This window comes from Neolamprologus brichardi, chromosome 17 (assembly GCF_056152115.1).
Source record: "Neolamprologus brichardi isolate AB-2024 chromosome 17, ASM5615211v1, whole genome shotgun sequence".
NCBI lineage: Eukaryota > Metazoa > Chordata > Actinopteri > Cichliformes > Cichlidae > Neolamprologus > Neolamprologus brichardi.
Window position 1 is genome coordinate 32,591,409 of NC_142120.1, and position 22,144 is coordinate 32,613,552.

A 22,144-nucleotide genomic window follows, 5' to 3' on the forward strand; every position below is an offset into this window, starting at 1 on the left:
CGGACAGGCGCTGAAGTTATTTTGGCTTCCCTGTAAAATCATCTGGCAGCGCGTCTATTCTACACTGTGATCAAAACCATGACTAAACACGTTTGAGTGAGTGACTGAAACCTAAAATGCATGCACACACCTAAAGATGCCAGCTGTCTAGAAAGTGACGCATCTAAAAAAAAAACACTAAAGAAAGAACTAAACTCTCACCAGTGATGAAAACAGGACCAGTATTGCCCATACCAATATCGATACTTATAACCTATAAAAGCAAGCTTACATTGGGAAGAGCAGCTGAATCATCATTAATTTGCAAATTCTGAACACACTTTAAGGACTACTAAATCACTATGATTTTCACTTTTCAAAAAAATTAGTTAATACAGCAAAACAAACCTTTCAGCTTCTAATATATTTTGAAACTGGGTTTTTTGGAGTGCTGGAATGTAAAAGTGCCCTTGTATACTGAACTTAGAAGATAGAAACAAAGTAACGATCCTATTGTGCTAGTATCAGTCCCATAGCAATCTGCACACCTCTATTCTATACTCTTGGGTAACAGAACTGATGTCATTGCTTATTCTTGTAACCCCTTTTTCTCATTAGGTCATAACACACAATAATGAAAAATGGAGTCTGTATAGGAAAAAAGGCAGAAGAGATGATTTTTTAAAAATCTTTTTGTGAATGAGTTATAAAGTGGTACACTGCCACTGAGGACCTTATTACGTGACCACGAGAGCTGGACGTAATGTTTTTATGCTGTCCAAGCTTACTCTGCTTCCAGTCTAAAAATTATGGACTGATTTGACAGAAAGTGCCTAATTATTCCTGGAGGAAATATAAAAATGAACATGTTGTATCTACACACGCAATCTTCCTTAATCAAATAATCCCATCAAACACCAATGAATATCTCACCCACCCAAAACCTCAGTCAGTTGTCTAACTGAAAATGACAGACAGCAATTGCTAATACTACAGGGCTAGTGATCACTTTGAAGTGATCCCTGGACTTTATTGTCTTACAGCAGGCCTGTTCAGTAAGAGGCTGCCAAGCCAGTGTTACCAGAGCGACATTACACTTAAACTGATGTAAAAAGCATGCATTTTCTTAACCGCTTATCCAATTTAGGGTTGCAGTGAGGCTTGAGCCATTCCCAGCTCTCACAGAGTATGAGGCAGAGTACACCCTGGACATGTTGCATGAGCCAAGACAGAGAGGGGCATAGAGAAACCATACAGGCACAGGGAGAACATGCAAACACCTCACAGAAAGGCATGCTTAAGTGAAATGTCACACTGAGGCCATTTTTTTTTACATCTCTAACACCCCTGAATTCAAATTTACATGGGAAAATATATAAATATATAAACTGACCTTTGGAATAAGCCCATAAATGAGTTTACTCAAAGTAAGTCCAAGTAAGCCGATGTTGTTTTTCATCAAAAAGACATGTAGCAGGCATTTTGTGCCTGAGTGCAATGCTGGTTAACCAGAAAATCTCTGAAAAGTTACAAGCAGCCATGAGATGGCTGGGAAAAGGCCAGTTGTGCAGCTGCAAATCAAATAGGCTCTGCAGTCCAAGGAAGCTGAGCGGCAGGCAGACAGACAGAGAAAGAGGGAGAGAGCAATGATTAGAGGTCAGCTGTTGAACGAGTCGGAGCGCTGTTATACTTCAAAAGCCTCAAATTATCAGACCCGACCACAACATTCTTTAACGAATGATCTATCTGTCACACTTTATTTTGCAGTCAGCAATCAAAATATGAATTGCCCAAATACACCAGGCCTCTGCTTTTTCTCAATTCAACTCAGCTCCAAGTACAGTTGAAGCTGTGCTGAAAACAGGAACTGGATTCTTGTAGGAGTGGAGGCTCCCGCGGTTATAGTACCCATTCATACCCAGTTCATTCACAGAGATGTAAAAGCACAATCCATTATATGGAACCAATTTACTATGTTTGCTTGCTCAAGAGGTTAACACTCATTTGGAAGCAGGTCTCAGCCTCCCTATGATAGTATATATATTGCATTAATGGTACCTTTGTTTCAAAATTATCACAAGAGCCTGTTTCACAAAGGAGCAAATCTGAGCAAGGCAAACAGTCAATGAGATTTATTAATTCATCCCGATTATCGTGTTTTAAATGCAAGATAATAAGAATATTAACCTTAAAAAAAACGATTATGGTGGATATTAGACTGAAGATAAAAGTAAATACATAATACCTACAATTTGAGGGATTATTGGTCAGACAGTATCTTATTAACTCAAACCTGCATTGCAGATTTTGACAGTTTAAACTCTCAATAACACACACACACACACACACACACACACACACACACACACACACGAGAGAGAGAGAGTGACGCACGTTATCCAAACTGCTTCATCCCTATGGATACAAGGTCGCTGCCTCACACTGCACTGCAGGGCCTTTCAACCTAAATCAGTGATTTGGGTTATTTCGATAAAATTAGCTTTTAGCTGAAATTACATTATTAAAAGATTAATTATTTTTTCAAGTCTATAAATAAAATACAGAATTAAAAATAAGAAATCATTGTGAAACTCCCCAGATGCGCTTCCCTTTTTGGTGACTGGCAAGAAATCTATGAAGGCGTGATGGTGCTTTCGACGAACCTCGAATTAAAGAGATTTCTCTGTTTTTGAGGAGTAATTTATATGTACCACTCATATATAAATAAAAACCTGTTTTGTCACACGTTGAAGGAACTGAGAAATAAAAACTCTTCCCATCGTATTTGTCTATAAAACAGGGTTATTCCACATCGGCGGTGTTCTTTTTCACGGAGCTACTGAAGGCATCGCGAAAGCCTGATCCATTGATCGTCAGATCCAGGCGCCGGCAGGACTCCTCGGTGTTTCCACGCCTACTACTTTCACCCCCTTTGTGGTGACTCTCCGGCTCACACACACTTTGCCAGACTTCCAGGAGTTGGAGCCACTGATCGAAGAGGGAACACCGACAACGTAAGGGGGAAGAAAAGAAAGAATAAACATATTCCCTGCCCCGCATGGATTTGCTTTCTTCTCTGGAGGGATTTCAAGGAGGTGCAATGATTTGTGTCGCTGGGAATTCTGGAGACTTGTACCGGAGAGAAAGGGCACACGTACTCTACGCTGCAAAGTTGTAAAAGTAGTTTCCCTTGAAGTCCCCCCCCCTCAAAACCACCCGTTCTGACTCCGTGCCTCTCCAGTTTGTAAACCCCCTCAACCATCATGGCGAGGCGGTCAGCGGAGAAACCTCTGTTTTTGAGACCGAACGCGCGCGCTGCTTTTCGGGATAAACACATTGGCTCGCGCGGAGGCTTCATGGCTTTTTCGGGGAGCTTCGTGTTAATCTGCTTGGCTCTTTCTAGTGGATATTGCGGAGCCGAGACGGAGTTTTCCATCCTGGAAGAAGCGCAAGTCTTGGCCGAACAGATGAAAAAGCTGTCCTCTCAGGAGCTGGGAGTCTTCACTATGCAGGTAATTAAATAAAACAAATAAAAGACACCAAGTTGTTTGAAGTGACCGCTGAATGTGTTTGGGTGCAAAGCAGATAACCTCCGCTCGTGTCACGTCGAGCGAGTTGGAGCGGGTTTTAATGTTTTTTTTTTCTGGCGCAAACAGGAGCTCTAAAACAGGCCTGCACAGCGCAAAACTAAAATAATAACAACAATATTCTCATAACCGCAGAAAAGATACTTTGTCGACAGAGATGTTAAAAGTGTTGCGAAACAATAAGCTTCTATGTTGCAGTGTAACAACAGGCTCTTTGAAGTTGGGACGCGTTTATCTGGGACGTGAACACGCTGGAGGTTTGAGGTTCTAAAAGGCTGGCGTTTTACCTTTTTATTCTTTTTTTAAGCTCTTAAGTAGTCCCAGTAATAATGAAATTTATTTAAATTCCAATACCTTCAATTATTACTACACTCTGTGTGTGTGTGTTTGTTTTTTGTGTGCGCTACCTGAAAATGCCAACAAAAACGGGATAAAGTGTCCTTCATAATGCGCATCATAATTTCTTAAAAATGAGTGCCCTCTGTCCTGCTGTGTGCTCCTGAGCACATGTCTTTGTGCACATACTCGAGTTTGTCTTTTACCTGGTTGATAAATAATCTCCCGCAAGTCAATCTGCTGCAGCATATGGGCTCATCCAGAAAATCATATTTCCCCCAGAAAGAGCTGGTGATGGTTTATGATTAAACGCAAACAGCCTGGATTTCACGTGGATAGAAACACACTCTCTCAGCATCATTTGTAGCACAAATGATTGCACCTAAAGCTGCCACGGATATGTTTTCTTCATGAGCAATCTTTTTGGCAATTTTAGAATTTGTTTTTGTAGATTTGTCTAATAATTTAATTAATAAAACGACACAAAAATTGAAATTTCTGTGGTCACATCTTCTTAGTCCTTCTGTCTATTTAAAAGCCCCAAAACACCAAAAATATTCAGGTCCAAAAGGAGGAAATCTGCAATTGTCACAATTTTGTGCTTCTAGCTGTGTGCTTCATTGCCTTCTAAAGACACCCTGCCGACTGCTTTCAAGATAAGGGATTAGTTTGGTCGTGATCAGTGTTTGTTGTCCGCCAAGCAAGCGTCACAGTCAAAATAAAGATGCAGATGTTTTGGAGTTTTGATCTCATGAGATACCAGCCGAAACGAACCCATTCAACAGCGAGTCGGTGGACATGAGAGACAGATCTTTCTTTGGAGAGTGGAAGTCATTTCATTCAAAAATTCCAAACTCAATCACTCCATCTTGCAAGCAGATTTGTGTTCATCTTGTGTGATACTGAAGTGAGCATTTTTGGGGACTCATTCTTGGTGTTGTAGTGACCAAACAAAAAATGCTTCGACTCTAAAAAGAAGCCAGAGTCATCAGTGAGAATGACTGCATTGTTGCAGCCCCAATAGACGAGTAAATGCACTATATGATAATCGTCCATTCGTGCAGTGCTGCATTAAATCACCAAATGGCAGGAGGGTGCAGTGCCAGGGGTGTGAAGGAGGTGTTTAGCACTTCAGAGGCAGAGGAGCTCGCAGGCCCCGAACACAGAGGCGCAGCAGCGGGGGGGCCTCGGCCCCAAATGGTGTTTCATCTTCTCTGCTTCCACACTGAGCTGCCTTCATCCCAGCTTTGGGAGTCGGCTTTGAGGGCTTCCTCTGATCCCACCGGATCTGCTGTTGTCACCGCTCATCCCCTCCCTGAGCTCCAGTTTGTGCTCTCGCCGCCCCATTTCTGGTTCTTTCCATCATTATCGCTCTCCCTTTCTCTGACTTTTTCCCTCTCCCTGTGCAATTCTTGTTTTCGGCTCCAGTTGGTGTGAATACTTTGAATTAATAGCTGTTTTCCTCTCAAACGAGAGTAAAACGCTTCCATCAGTGACAAAGATGTAATTAATACGAAATGATCTCAGTTTATTGTCGGTCTCACTTAGATTCTCATGACTAATTTCGCATTCATACAGCAGCGTACAAAATGCAGTGTTCAGTAGTCGGCATCCTTCCCCCGTGTCAGGGGAAAACGGTTTTGAGCTATGAAGATGTTGCACAGCTCTGAAAATCTGACTTGGCGTGAAGCTTTTTTTTTTTTTTTTTTTTACTTACTTCTATTGAAGTGGCACATTTCACAGATTTGCCAGAGTGGTTTTCCAGTGAAAACACAACTGCAAGGGTCTGGTTCAAGCCACGAAAGGACATCGGCTGTGGTGCTCATATCGTGCCTGATTGAAATTCAGAGATGTGCCAGTTAAGCTAATTTTTTTTGTCCCTTTCTCTCTTTAAAAGAAAAAAAATCTTTTCCACATATGTTTGTATCCAAACAGAATCACTGATTTTCATTAAAAGTCTTTAATTTCTTGAGTCACAGCTGGCCCTCATTATCTCTTAGAGGAGTTCTTCAGGTTTCTTTGTCTGCTGAGCTATGTGCCGAGTTCACGCGCTGCCTTTTCAGATGAGATCTGAGGATTTTGCCATCAAGTGAGCATCCCAGCATGCCCATTTAAAATGTAATTCTACCCCTCTCTGCACCCCACCCCTCATTCTCTGGCAGATGTGTAATTTGAGGCTCGCCTCTCGTCGGTGTTTCTGAGTCACTGGGTTAGCCTTGTTCACTCTGTCATTGACTTAGTCATCAGGGGACTTGAGGGCTTACAGCTGATGCTTTTATGCTGACAGGTCTGCTCTTAATATAAATATATATTAGATTTAGTGGTAAAACCCTACTGTAGGTAGGTTCTTACCACTATTAGAAAAAATAATCTGATGTTGTAGCTCTGAACAGTTTACTTAGTGGTGACGTTGTCCTTTTACATTTCTTATCTCAATCTGTCTATTATCTAGCACGAGTGCCATCCACTGTTTAGCAGTGATTTGCATTCTTTTCCCATTAGTTTAATGTAGTTCATAGAAACCATTTTCTCTGGGTTTTAATGTGGTAGTCATTCAAACAGCCCCAGTTTGGCTCCTGTTGAGCCGTTTCTCACCATTTTAGTGTGTGTGTGTGTGTGTGTGTGTGTGTGTGTGTGTGTGTGTGTGTGTGTGTGTGTGTGTGTGTGTGTGTGTGTGTGTGTGTGTGTGTGTGTGTGTGTGTGTGTGTGTGTGTGTGTGTGTGTGTGTGTGTGTGTGTGTGTGTGTGTGTGTGTCTGACTGATTTGTCTCTGGCTGGCTCATCTGTCAGACTTTGCAGGTTTGCGACGTATCAATCAGAAACTTGATGACAGTCTTCCCTTTTGAGACGTTTCATATCTTCCTGAATAATTTATGATGAAGATTTCTACATTACGACTGCTTATTGTGAAAGGAGAAGGTCTTAGATACCTATAGAGCTTTTCATGTTCGATTTCCTGCAGGCTTAAGCAGAAGGCTGAAGATGGCAAGTTTAGTTTTGGATCTCGATAGGAAATTCAATCTCTTTTCTTACAAAACACACGACTGCAGCTACTTTTGACCAGTAAGTGGAGCAACAGGCTTGATCACTTGTAAACATGCAGTAAAGAGAGATGTTAAACGTACATAGCCTGATTGTTTTTAACATTGAGAAGCATGTATGCACTCTTGGCTGCTTATTTATAAAGGAAGTTTCACTGTGTTAGTTTCAAGGGCCTCAATCCTCACACAAAAGTATGGTTTGAGGCTGAACCCCTGAGGCTGGCTCGTCCATTTATCCCTGGCCCCCTAATTGAATATTGATAGCGTAGTGAAGGTTTGTGTTGGGGTAGCTCTGGCAATGTCTTCACTCTGCTGTTTTCTGGTTTGGGTTCAGTCCAATGGTAACAGAGCTGAGATTGACACTTTGTTGGTTTCTTTAACCTAGACTTGGCTTGATTTGATTTAACATGCACTCCTCTCTCGGTCTCCATCTACCTTTATTCTAATCTTCTTGCTCCCATTTCTCTTCTTTCTCTTTTATTGGCCTGTGTTCCCGTTCCCTCACTTTATATTGAATCAGTTGCAGAGACAGGGTGGGGGAGGAGGAAGGTTTGAGGATATACAGCAGGACATCAGAATTCCTGCTAGGCTCTCTGCAGTACAGCTTCAAAGCCTTCTTGCCTCTTACTGCGTTGCCTGCATGGCTGTGTGCTCAGTCAAGGTTACTATGAGCCTCACAGGCCCACTGCTTCATCTGGGACTGTTACTATTCCCCATCCACACTCTCTCTCTTTTGACTTTGAGCCTTCTCTAAGTGTGCACGTTGAAGCAGATCATTCAATTAACAACTGTCTGCTCAGATTGGAACCTGGTAGTCTGAGAGCATTATCAGCTGATTATAACCCAGATTATATGAAAGAAGAGGTGTCTTATAGAACTTTTTATTTTCAATAGTCCTCATCTAATGGGAATATGAGCTTTTCAGTGTCTTTTCAGCACATTTCTGCTCTTGCCTTGTTGCAGCTATAATGGGGCTGTTTTTAGTTCCCTTTCTTCGGGGCACAGAGGTTATGTAATGTGACCAAGTTTTCTCTTTCAGTAAGTGTACAAATGACAAAATATGAGACTGATGGATGATAATTCCTCCATCTTTACTATGTTTATTATGCCAGTATTCAAACAGAAGCTCTGCATGATGTTGCAGTAAAATTTTATTCTGATAAACTCTTGAGCATTCTTGTTGTTCTTTCCAGATGGAAAGAACAACATCCGAGCAGGGTTAGATCGTAAAGTCGTCACAGCAAATGTGAACTAACCCAGTTGTCTCACTTAATTAAAATGCAGTTCACATATTTAAACCGATATTCTGTAATTAATATTTTATTTGGTGCCAGCAGAGGTGAACCAATGTATAAACTCATTCATTTTACTAGGAACAACTAGGAAAATCTTTCGTTGGCTCAGCTCTAATCTTGTATGTAGACTGGTTCGTGAGTTGGTACATTCTTGGTTCCTAGACAGTGAATACTAATTTGGATTGAGTCTTGCCTTGTTGCTACCCTAGTAGGCCAAGGTCTAAATACGAATGACAGAATTTCAAGTAGTGGAAGCAGAGTAAATGTGAATGGTTGTCATTTTGTGTTAGCCTAGTGATAGGCTTTGCCTTTTGCCCCATGACAACTGGGATAAGTTGCAGTCCCCCTGTGGCCGTGGAACTGGAAAAGTGCTCAGGAGAATTGATGGACTGTCGCAGCCTAATCTTCAGATTGTTCTATATCCTTATTATGTAAAGACCACAACTTTAAGCTTTCCCACACTTTACAGAAAGAAAGTATCCACATTGAAACAACAAGCACAAGATCAAATGTTAAAAGCAAAGTAAAATTCTTGGGTGTTTGCGGCTCAACCATAGGATTTATGGGGGAATGGGTTTAAAGTCTTCCTGTCTGGCTTTTAATGATCTCTGTTAATGTGACATGTGGTTACTTTGTTTAACCTTGATTGGATTCGAACCTCATCCCATTAATGGTATGCACAGTTTGCCTTTCCCTCCGATCTCTTTTTATGTGTTTGGTTAATAGAACCAGGAGTGCTGTGAATTAGTCGACCTTGAATTGAATAGCAAGGCCAGAAGTTTTTCTTCTTTTTTCATTCTGACCATAAATTGTGATGCATCTCATTGGTATATGAGCCCCCTGAGGTTGTGCTGGACTATCTGTTCTTTTTCCATTTTAACAGCGTCTTTGTCTTTTTTTCCCCCCAAGCTTTTATTGCACGGAAAAGTTTGTGTTGCTTTAAAACTACCTGCTTTTAAAACATAGTTGTTAGATTCTTGCTCCCAAGTTGCTGAAGATGCATGAATACTTCATAACTTCAAGCTGCAATGTTTTGCAGTGTGTGCAGCTTTAATGTTTTTTATTTTTGTTCTTTATTGTTTTTATCCTTGCTGAATTGCAAATGAGCATCGTGCACATTCGAGGCTATACGCTGTCTACATTTATTGGCAAGGGTGCTTTTTTTTTTTCTTCTATAATTTGAAAGTTGCACTGTTCAGTCGAAACTGAGAATTTGTTTTCCTTTGTTCATTTTGCTGGAAAAAAACAGGGCTCTCTGCCAACAGCTGCAAGGTCCCACAGCAACGTCTGTAGTGTTTTAAACTTGGGATGACTTTCACATTGGTCTTCAAAATTCTTAGGCTGTCCAAAATCCTGGGAAGCAGCCCAGCTCTGTCGATTGTTGCTTCTGTTACAATGCAGGAGAGAATAAAGAGTTTTTATTAAATCAATGGCTGCTTGTGTGTTTTGGCCTAATTCCAGCCACTGAGGGGTTCAGGCACCCTTTATAACCAACTGCCTTTGAGAACAGTGTGTCTGGCTTCTAAACCGAGCACACACCAAACGCTGCGAGGTCCCCAGGATTCTTGGATCAAACCAGGAGTTGGGTATTACTGTCAGATAGAAGCTGTCTGGATTTAAGGAGGTCATTTTTAATAATTTTGTCTCTCTCTTTTTTTTCTTATTGTTTCTTAGCTTGGGTAGGGCATCTATTGGTCTTATTAGAGTCTACTGTTTAATATGATTATGACCAAGGAGGCCATCTTTACTTTTATTTTTTGTATTTTACAATATTTAGCTGCACAATCGACGTGGCTCCAGAGGTGGGAATGTTGACTTTAGTTTATTAGTTCAGACTTTTAAATTAATGCCTATTGTCTAGCTATTGTTGGGTGGACTGTTGTTACATTTGTGAAGATATGCATGGTGCTCAAAAATGAAAGCCTGTGGTTTTGGATCAGTGCTAATTGGACTGTGTGGTAGTTTTAAGAAAATGTCTTCATAACAGCACTAGGCTGAAAGATCACCGATGCAACTTGAGATTCATACAAACTCCCATTCACACTTTTTTTTTTTTCTCAAAAGAAGAAAAGGTGTCCACAGTCTGATTTGCACATTTCTTGGTTTCAAAAGTTTATCTTCTGTCTGTTCTCAGTGTGTATGCACTAGAGGCTTTAGTACATCACATTTCCACATCACACTTGCGTAAGTTGCATAATAGACAATGATGGGCTACCAGAGTACTTGGCATATCAAAAAGTTGAGCATAGAAAACCTTCTTCCTTCAGCAGATAAAAGTGAAAATTTTCCACATGTTTTAAGTGACATTTTCTAAGTTATCCATGTCAGGTTTTAAAATTTGACTTGTAAATACAAATTGTAGATTGTTTTGTGTTTGAGTCGTTTTGGACTGCAAGGCTGTTGGAAGAGCTATAAGAAATATATTTTCTTCCAGAGCGTTTACATGATACAGCTTTCCGTCATTTCGGTCAGATCCCTTTACATTTTCAGCCAGTTTAAGTACAGCCTGCTGCACTGCCTTTTGGCCTTTTGGAAACTGATGTTCTTCTCCTTCTGCACCAGCTGTTGTGGTTTAAATATGTCTGTACTGTCGTGGCCAGATCATTTAACTCACCGCTTTTTGATCCGTTTTCCACATTTCTTAGTTAAAGGAGGGGCTCTCAGTTTGGCTTTGACTGAAATTGGTTTTGCTGTGAGGTTTTTGTTTTGTTTTGTTTTTTTCCCCCACAGCCTCTTAAGCCTGTACATTTTTGTAACTGTTTTGGTTGCACACTCTTTTTTTTCTCTCCTGACCTGCTCCTAAAATGCCAAGCTCCTGTTAAGAATCTCGATGGAATGTTTCCTTGGCTGCTGTCGCAGTGCTTTGAAGTTAAGCAGTTAGATTAGGAAGCTGTAAACATACCGTCCTTATCGGTTTAACCTGATATAGAGCTAAGTGGGCCACTTGCAGGTAGAGCTAGCATCTGGCATTATTCACAGAACAATAAACTAAATGTTCTTAAATAAAGAAGTATAGCCCTGAAATATGAATGTTAACTAGTTTCACTATTTATCTATTAGCAATTACCCAATAGTCACATTGGACACAATAGCCATCTGTTACCATTAACATAGCAGCTGAGCTCAGTGTAGATGGATAAAAGATGAATAACAGGTCACGGATGGAATATTGAGCTGTGACGGAGCAGATTATGGATATAGGGACAACTGGACATGTTACTGGCTGTGCAGAGCAGCGAAGGAACGTGGCTGAACCGAGAAGATGGTCCTGAGTTTTGAAAATTTGTTAGAGCAGTGTGACCAGTGGATGAGAGAGAGGCTGCCGGCAGATGTGGACAAGATGATAAACTTTAACTTTTCTACATTTACAATAATTTCTTAAAATCTGTTTCTTCTTTTGCTGTGAGGTCTGTTTTAAAGTGCAGGGAGTGACCAGGTCAATCTTTCACAGTGATGTTAGGTATGGTCTTGTTTGTTGTACTCTGTTTATTAATAAGTTCTAACATTTGACCGTCATCATCTAAAGTGAATTTATCAAAAAAAATTTGTATAAATGAATAAAACCTAAACTTGATCTTAAGTGCTTATTTTGTTAAATCTATCTTATAATTTGGGAAAATTTGTTAAAAATGAACAACTTGGCTTTTTCAAGAAACAACTTCTTTGCCGTTCCTTCTGTTGTTGGAGGATGGGGTCAAACTCTATCCCGTGGTATCAGATGGTATGGACTGCTTTACTGGGTATTAGCACCGATTTTGCAATTCTAGTGTCGTGACAACCCTAGGGTATACGTGAACTTAGTGCTACAATGACACGTGGCAACGGTTAACACACTTTGTTGATTTGTGCAAACTACAAACAAACAAAGAACTCTTTTCAAATCCATCGCACTTGCAATTTTTACCTTGTAGGTCTAAAGCTACAGACTTTTGTGTTTTTCAAATGTAAGTTTGGATCCTAGCTAACCCACTAAACATCTGAGGCACACAATAACACAAACGTACCACTCAGTCGAGGCAGCGGTAGACCAGAAACTCATGTGTTGTGCAAGATAAAACTAGTATTTTCGTCAGCGAAGCCTTCTAGCGTACACAAGTTTGCAACGGCTTTGGGCCCATGTTAGAAAGAAGGATCTCTAAGCAGAGAACACACTCAATCTGTATTTCTTTTGGTTGGCTAAGATTCAGTTGTTGGAGCTGATCCCGTCTATAGTGCTTGGCTTCTGTGCCAGTCAGTGCTTTTTTTCTGTTAGGAGGGATTGCAGACTGACATCTACTGTAGGAAACGCTTCGACTGGGCTTATTTTTTTTTTTTTTTTAAAGCAACACTTAAAAAGGCTGAGCTGAGTGAAAATAGTAACAATATTTTATTCTGATTTAACCACAGTACGTGTGACAAAACACTGAGATATACATTAGATATTGAGACCACAATAATCCAGCAGTAACTTTTGGTCCAAATGTATATAATTGTATAGTTTCATCATCAACTTTCCTGACAACTGAAATTATCCACGCAGTTATCTTCTGTGTGCCGAGCTAAATCCTGTCCTTGCGCAGCGCTCCAGGTTTTTTACAAAAGTAGCTAACTCGGCCCTCTGCTTATTAGTGATAAGAACTAATTAACAGGCTGTGCTTAATCGGCTCATTCTCACTTTTTCGTAATGATTCTCTCTTTCTCTGTTACCCCTCTCACTCTTCATGTCCCATTCGCTGTCACCCTCCCTCTGCCCTCTCCTTTCTACACACTAATTCTCTCACACACACATAAGCCACAATGAATGTGTGTGCGCGTGTGAAAGAGAGAGAGGATCTTTATTGGTGATCCAAGCTTTGTGTTTTCTTTTTCTAGATTCCAGCCAGTGTTACTTAGTTAGCTCCAACAGGGGATGACCTGGCAGTGTGAGCCAGGGGACCCCAGGCCACCCTTTAGCAAGTCAGTCCCTTCATTCGCCACAATGGGCGAGACTCAAAATGAACTCCGCCTGAATAAAGAGAGAGGGGAAAGGAAAGGGGCGGGGGTTGTGGTGAAGGCAAAGGGGGGCAGTGAACAAAATGCCCATTTGGGAGGGCAAAGAGAATACGGGGACCAGCTCCCACTCCCCCTGCCCCCCAGACAACATGGTCCCCATCCCCCTCAGAATGCGCGCACACACACACACACACACACACACACTCACGGATGCATGCGCACACTCCTTCAGAAGAGGCTTTACATTCTTGATGAGGAGAGTTGGAGCTCCAACTGTGGAGAAGCAGATCAGACTGTTTTGCATGCCTTTTTTCCCTCGTTTCTCTTTCTCTGCTTACGCCTCTTTCTCGGTGCTCTGAGTCGCATATATAATCTCCCAACTTTTACTTTTGGTAAGGAGCACTTATTCCGAGGGTGTCTCAAATTTTCACCCATGTTTTTATGCCTAGTTGCAGTTTTTTGTTTTTGTTAGGGTTTTTTTGTATATGGTAAGTGCATTTTCTTTGGGAGGGGGGATGGAGATCTGACTGCACGTAAGTAACAGCAGGCTTTGGGGCTTCCTCTTTAAGGCAGCGTGCAGTTCAGAGCATAGACAGAAAATGCTAAAGTAGGTGCTGGGGGTTGGAATGAAAACTAGAGTAGAAAAGATCGTGTGAATCGGTGGCAGCCAAAAAATGGCAGGCTTTCATATTGTGGAGTCTCACACACACTCACAAACACACAAAAGCACAGTGGCAGCAGTCTTCTCTCAGTTTCTGAGGATTTGTAAGACGCCTCCCAAACTCTAGGGTCGCAGGGTCATGGAGGTGGTCTAACTTCTTTAATCACATACTGCGAGACAGTAAAACATGGCAACCTTGTGTAAATTTACAGGCCCAAGTTTAACATCAGTGCACCGATGTAAAGCTGTGGTAGCATGTATAGTGTGCATGTGTGGATTCACAGGTAAGCAACCTTAAATTTGACTAAAACACAATATGAAGAAGGTGTACTGTAGCCGAGTAAACCTTTGATTTTATTTTGTGAAAAGCAGCAGTGATTACATTTTTGGCCAATTGGAGGCAACAAGCCTCCAGCTCCATTTAAAGATGTCCAGGTAGTAACCACACAGTTTTGTCTACTTAAGCCATTGCACTACAATGGCTCAACGTGAACTAAATTGTGGTACAAATCTAGTAATATGTAGTACGATCATAGAACACAAATACTTGTCATTGGAGTCTGTCTGCAATCCATCCCCATACATCAAACACAGAGCAATATTAGCAACGTTGGGCCTCTGGCTCTGTTTTGGTCTCAACACCCTTTTGTTTCAATGACTGACCTTTAAACATGAAAACAATTGGTCTTTAAAGCGAAAAATAATGAGCTAAAAGACAGTAAAGTGCATGGTTATAATGCTGTAAATGCTAGAGATACTTTGACATTTGGGTTTTTGTGGCACTGGTTTCAGCATTGCTGAAATACCTCAGGAAAAAAAGAAAAGTATGATCTTTATGCCTTCAGGTTTCAGTGGATTAAAAATGCTTTCACTGTTTCTACTTTCTTCTTTGTCTATCTTCTCGAACATCTTCATCTTCTCTTGATTCATGGTGTAATTGTGTCTGTGGGTGGTGGCATGTGAAACCATGTCCTTTGCCTTTTGTACGCTGCTGGCTTGCTGGCTTTGAAGATGAATCAGGAAGTGACCTGGACTAATGAGTTGAACTCTGGACTCTCTGCCTCCGTCTGTCTCTGTAAGACAAGGCTGGTTGGAAGATGAAAAGAAATGCGTTGTTGTTTTTCTTGCACAGAAAATGGCAAGGGGGGAAAATGTGCTACAGCTCGCTAATTAGGAGGCAAGGAGGAGTGTCACAGCTTTGAGCATGAGATGAAATGCTGGTAGACTCCAAAACACCACTTTAACTGTTCCAAATGCGTGTAAATCCCTACTGTCGCACTCTGGTGCTATCCATATCTTTATGTCTGCCTATACACATGCATACACAAGTCTTATAAACATGGAGACTCATAAAAAGCTACATGCACAACTGTGTTTAGCTATCAGTGTCTCTGAGCTCAGATATGTGTCTACTAAACGAGTGGTTTATTTGGTTTAGGCTGACTCAAAAGTAATGGAACATGAGCATTAGGAAAGCCAAACAGGCCTCAGTGTTTGACACGGAGATGGCCAGCTTTACTCAAGATCGCCAAACAGTGCAGCTCTCTGAAATAAAGACTGCAAAATGATATTTGTTCCCTGGATAAACAATGAAAAATCCAGGCGTACTGTGTACACTTTGCATAGATTGCGCCAGTACAATATAATGTTTTTTTTATAGTCAAGTCGGGATTTGCACTCGACACCATTTCAGTCCTGCTGAGATGTCACCCTAGCAGAGAACGGACCTCATTTAAGTTGGCTATGGTAACTGAGCTCTTGGGTTGTTAGTGTACTCTGCTTTGTGCCTCAATGATGACCAATAATGTCTCACATGAGGTCTGACTCATAAAGTCATATTGCTCTTGTTGCACGGGGACCATCTTAAGATGTTCTTGCAGCACATTTCAGTTGTAGGCGTTGAGTTTAAGAAACGTACCAGTTATCCTATGCTTGTTTACACTGTCTTAAGTGCGTCTGTCCAGGTTCTCTATGTAATCTTCTCTTGTTTGACTTGGTTGTAACAAACAGTTGGCATGTCCTGCTTTCTGAGTGTGTCAACTTGTGGTCAGGCTCAACAAACCTGTTACTGATGATGTGTATTGGTGTAGCATGAATAGACTGTTTTTAGGTTTCTGACATGTTTTTCTGCACAATTTACAGCCTGAATCTCTTCTGACTATACCGTCACTTATATGTACTCACCCAAAACTCGCAAGCCAGTCCTTAATGTAACCTGTGGAGAATCCCTTTAAATGATTTTACTGCTTTTCAGTATAGATCGTGTCCCCTGTTACTTCCTGAATTTAGAAAATCTGTGGTTCACAAAGAAAACGTCTCTCATCCAACAGACAGACGGCGTGTTTTCGAAATCAGTCCTGGCATTGAGAGGTCTTAATGTTGAGTCAGTAGCCAAGCAAGCTGGTCTGTCTCCTTCATTTCTTTCTTTTTAAAGTTTTTGTTTTTTTCTGGCAGAAGCCCAGTTATAACGCTTTCTACAAGAACACTACAGTCTCATTTTATCCGCTCTCATCCACTCCTCCTCATCCTCTCTTGACTTCCACACTTCTGTTTCCCAGATCTTTACTTTTCAGTAGACCAGGTTTGTTTTAGGCTTGGTTGGCTGGTGTCATGCCAATTATTCTCAAATACTCAAGCCCAGGCATCAGTACCGTCAGCCGGCCAGGTTTTCTGCTGGTATCTTGCTGGCAAGCGAACAGGGTGACAATGTGCAGCTTTTCTTCACTTGTTATGGACTTAGTTTTTTTAAACAATTGTGATATAATAATGCATGTTTTCAGAAAATGTGCTCTGGCTGTGTAGCCTGGGAATTGGACAAAGCTGAGAGCTCATGTTTCATTTGCTCTGGCAGAATGTGTCTGAGGTTCATCCCTTTCAGATTTACAAATAGCCTTGCCCGTGCTACCCCAATCAAAAACGTGAGATTTTTCACAGGTTTTGCTGCTTTCGAATGCTTGCAAGTCTATGCAAATGTGCCCGCGTGCTCCCATTGATGATTTCAGTGAAGCTGAATTGAGAGCGTCATGACTAATTTGCATACAGGCGTCTGTCTTTGGCTTGCATTTTCACGGCTCTCTGCCAAATGCGAGTTCCTTTAGCCATTTTCCCACATGGAACTTCCTGTTTTAGAGTCAAAACATAGGCTGTATTTAAAAGATGGAAATACTCCGTTGCAAAGCTCGAGTTTAGCAATTTGCCGTCATCATGTTGAGAAGAATCATTCCATTATCAACCACAAAGCCAGAGAGGTGTTAAACACTTATTAAACAAAAATAGCAAAATTGAAGAATAATTGTAACACTAACCACACACACAAATGCAAAATAAAGAAAGTCTTTGATGGTGTTTTGTCCTTGATCTGAAGCAAGTAGGAGTTTTAATCCTGCTCTGTTTTCATGGCTCCCAGTCACAGGAGTGCAGCCAACACCTCTTACCTTTCCCGGAAACGTTAGTCTGTCTGCTTTACCTGGTCCATGTGTGAAAGCACTGTTAGGCTGATACTGAGCTCTGTGGGAACAGGTACCTGTGTTCACTGGTGGCGTAGTCTGCGTCTGCGTGCGTTTGTGCCCACATTTGTAGTGGCGTGCTCATTTACACTCCTCTGCACCGGGTTAGTTTTAGTGATGTGACTGTATATTGTAAAGTATGAGATAATGAAGGAACAAATAAAATGATTAACTTACTCAGTGGATCTAATTTTGACTTTAAAAAAAAAAAAAGTAAGGCACTCAAATAAAAAATGAGACCGACTTTTATAGTAAGTGTAAAATCATGGACGCATATCATCTACCTACCCATTCTTAGAATGTGAATATTATTTCGGTGTTTAATGAGGTGCCAAACCGAGCACGTTGACCGCCGCAGCAGGAATGCCAAATGGGTGAATCTTTTTCGAGAGGAGTCATCATATGTCTCCTGCATACATCATCAAAGAAGCACGTCTCTTCCCCCTCCTGGCTTTTACAGCAGCAAAGCCATTTTCCATTTACATACTAGAAACTTGTGAATGTCCTTGGGGAACTCTCTCCCTCTCTCTCCCTTTTGAAAGCACTCATGCTCAAGCTTCTGCACACAGCAGCGATCGACTCATGAATCTGAATAGGAGAGGTTTTCGATGTTTAGACAGCTCAGGGAAAAAAACAAAACAAAAAAAACCCTGACACCCCCCAACAGTTGACATGTTGATGAAACACTGTGTGTGTGTGTGTGTGTGTGTGTGTGTGTGTGTGTGTGTGTGTGTGTGTGTGTGTGTGTGTGTGTGTGTGTGTGTGTGTGTGTGTGTGTGTGTGTGTGTGCGCGCGCGCCTTGGATTTACTATATATCTATATCCTTTGCATATAGGAGAGTTCATATTGGTTTTTAACTCAAATTCTGTATTTGCACAAATTTCAGGTGAACTAGGTTGGACCCTTACTTAATAGTACTTTAAGTTGCTGCAGGCTTGTAGGTCCTGTGATGTTGAAACTGACATTGATGCATTGGTTTAATTCCTTTTCCTCAATTTAATATGAGTAATCTGTATCTGCAGGTATTTAAAAATACAAATAAACACCTTGGCAGTCATGTTTCTTTAAATTACCATACAGGAAATAGGCCTGTACTTGCTGGGGTGAGAACACTTTGCTTCACAGACTTGACAAAAGACAGGAGAATCTGCCAGAGGCTAAAGTTTCTCTTTATTCAGCCAGTTCCAGATGATTCATTCATTCATTCATTTATTTATGGCTAATAAGGGAGATGGCTTGCTTTGTTTTTCTTTTTTTTTGTTGTATTAGCCCTTTCCGACATCTGTGCTCACTCATTCTGCCTACCCTCCGGGAATTTAGTTGTTTCAATTCTGAGCTAAAGAGAATCTCATATGTGTGTCTATTCAAAACAGAAAACACATAGTTGGCTGCTGTTAAGAAGTGCTATAGGGAGAAAAATAAATAGTACATATCACTGCCCTTTCTTCTCATGAAGCTGCATCTCAAATCTTATTACCTAGATAATCGGCCCTATAAAGTCCCACATTTGAGCCCACACTGAAAAAACAAAAACAAAAAAACCTGACTTGGCAAAAACTAGTACCGACAATTTCTGAATAAAATATGTTGAGTATTTTTGTAGACAGAAAATTAAGAATGTTCTATTTTTATTCAGCTTGCATGTTGGATTGAAACAATATGACAAGTACCACAAAAACTAAAATATCAGTAGGTAATCTAATCCAAATTTCCAACCGAGAAAACAGTTTAGTTAAACAGATGCTTATTTTTTATTTCCAAGATTTTCACCACCTACCATTTTTGAGACCTACTGCCCTTAAGCAGTCTTTCAAACCATCCATCCATCCAGGTTTTTAGGCAAATATGAGATTGTGAAATAGTTTATATGATTGTAGATGAAATGACTCGTATAATAGTGGTTTTCCTACTGTAATTTATGGATGTTATTCCCACCGATGTGTACAGACTTATAGAGGCGGCATTTGTAATGGAAATTTCATAAAGGAAAAAGTTCTTTCAGAACTTAAACATAAACCTGAATGTACTTTAATATTACTCAGCACATAAAAAGCAAAGCATTTTAACGTAACCATGTAGCACTAGTTAGCTTGTAAGCATAATCCACTTGTGCTAGTTAAATAAATGTATGCTCAACTGCCAAACAATACATTTATTCACCACAGATAAATAAGTGGAATGGACCGTCATCAATTTCTTTTATTTATTTTATTAGTTAGCCTGCCATCTAGCTAAGCTACTTTTAGATTGAGCTACGTGACATAAATGGGAGCTGCATACACTCTAATCAGAAGAGTCAGACATGTTTGAGAGAGGATTGTTAAAGTCTGACTACTACTATTTGTTTTCACTAATAAATTTTATTGTGTTTTAGAAAAACAAAACGGTTTGACTCTCGTTTGTTCCCCTTGTCTGTTTTAATTCTGCCGTCAGCAGCTCCTCATGTTGCATTTGAAGCCTTTCTTCCACCTGCCTTGATTTAGCTAAAGTTGGTGCAAGTGTTCAGTTAAGGAGCTTACATCTCAAAGGCGTGATTATGAAGGTAGAATCATTTCGACTCAGTGACTCTACAAACATAACTTTGATTAAAAGCAGACAAACTTGAAGAAACAAGGGTGAGTAACATTGCTAATTACTCATGAGTAATGGATGTGAAAACATATGACATACAAGTATTTGCAGCGTGTTTGGGTTTGATTTGAAGCCACTGTGCCAACCACTTGATCACATCTTAAGTCCAAGGTCTATGTTAGGTCCAAGATAATCATTGGGCGCGCTGTAAGTCGTATTTCTTTCCCTAACCAAAGGTCTACATAAGAGTTTCTGGGCCTATCGACTGCACTCCACACGCGCCAAAACCAACAGGTGCACATGTCTAATCTCTCTTTGTTTGCATTTCTTTTTCTGCCTCTGTCTTTTTCCTTCTCCGCCTTTGATCTCTTCAGAGACTCTCAACCTCAAACACCAGCTCTCCCTGCTTTTATCATGGGTCACTTTTGTGTCGTCATCTGCTTGATCACTGTTCATTTCTTCCTCTTCCTACTTTAATCCTCTCTTCCTTTCCATTTTTTTCTTTCTCTATGTCTCTCTTCCTCCTCTGCCTAGACCAGGGGTCTGCAACCTTTAACACCCAAAGAGCCATTTGGACGCGATTTCCACGCAAAAGAAAACACTGGGAGCCGCAAATACTTTTTGACATCTAAAATGATGATAACATTGATAAATGTATTTTCTTTTGTCTGCTTATTTAGTTGGTTTTTGTTTTTTTGCCCTTTATCACAGTCCCTCTTCTCCACTGTTTTTTTCCCCCCCCTCTTCCTTTCTCCCTTTTCTTTTCCTCATTCAAGTCTGTCCCGTATCTAGCAAGTGAAAATAAAAAAAATAAATAAAATAAACCATAAAAGGTGAATCAAATAGACCATTACGGCAAGTCTGTGATGGTCAATTTGGTAAAGTAAATCTGTTGGGTATCTTTCTTCACCTTTAGACAATAATTCTGATGGCAAAAGAGCCAAATGGGACAGGCAAAAAAAAAAAAGAAAAAAATTCTCTATATTTCTCTATCATGATTTTATTTAAATAAAATGTTTATTTTATTTATGTAATTAACACATTTTGAACTCTTAAAGAAGAGGCGCTGCAGGGGAGGCGAACGCACCTGAGCGGCACCCGCAATCACGCCTTGCCGCCTTAACGTCTGTGCGGCTGTGAGCTGAAAAGCTACAGCCGGCTGTATGCGTACAGCAACCGTGTGTGAAAAGTGGTCAGTAGAGAGATGCTGAAAAGCATGTTCATGGAAACATTGTCGGGTCTGCCGTGATATGTTTACAATGGGACTTCTGCTCCCGAACCTCTGCACACAGCGTCTGGAAATCGGGGCTGTACGAAGTCACTTTCATCTTTACGCAGGACTGTAAGCTGTGATCTTTGTGGCGTGAGCGGTGTTTGTTTTTAACATAGTTCATGGTGGAGAATAGCTGCTGACATAATGTGGATCCGAAGATCCATAATTGGCCTACCTGGGGTTGAAAGTCTTAATAAAGACACGGCGTTTCGGCGGGTACACCGGCTTCCACAAGTGCGACGCTTATTTTGAGCGATCAAAAAATAATAGAATATAATTTTATGTTTGTATTTTAATATCACAATAATCTTCCAATTTAGCACTTTTATTAATTTATGCACTTCAGCTAATTACTTAAAAAAAACTAATTTATTTTCCCAAACCACACGGAGCCGCACTATAAGGACTAAAGAGCCGCAGGTTGCCGGCCCCTGGCCTAGACTAATCTTCACCGTTTTCTGTCAGGCAGAGTCGCTATCCTGTGAGATAGTTTTCCTACAAATTGAACAGGTAAAAGAGGAAATTTGTGTTTGTGCATTTTATGTGTGTACTTTGGCAGTGAGGTTTCCTGCCGCAAATGAGGGTCACAACTCAAAAACTGTCCTCCTTTTTATATAATCCGCTCATGTACAGACACAGAGCGTTTGCCAATTTAAACCGTTCAGGTGTCAAACAAGAATGAACAAACTTCTCAACGTGTGATGTCTCAAGCTGTGTTATTTGTTCCATCCTCATGTGTACGTCTATATGACTGTGTGCATGTCCTTATATATTTCTGTAATTTGGCCAAGCATGGGTTCGCTGTTTTTCTTCCTCACCACAGCTCCCAGGTTACCTCCCTTGGCACGCAAAAGTAGCCAACACAAATCCTGCATCCAGTTAATCATCTCATGCCGTAAAGACGAATGCTGTGCTACACTGCAGC

At 40.8% G+C, this 22,144-nt stretch overlaps 1 protein-coding gene across 1 annotated transcript in view; it reads left to right on the forward strand.

Annotated features, from left to right (window-relative positions):
• Positions 1–2,906: 2,906 nt before the first annotated feature.
• cachd1 (cache domain containing 1) overlaps positions 2,907–22,144 on the forward strand; it is a 97,945-nt gene continuing 78,707 nt past the window's right edge. The window contains exon 1 of the mRNA XM_006808133.3: positions 2,907–3,491. Within this exon, the coding sequence (XP_006808196.2) occupies positions 3,243–3,491 (249 nt within the window). The 5' untranslated portion in view covers positions 2,907–3,242. The remainder of the gene's footprint in view (positions 3,492–22,144) is intronic.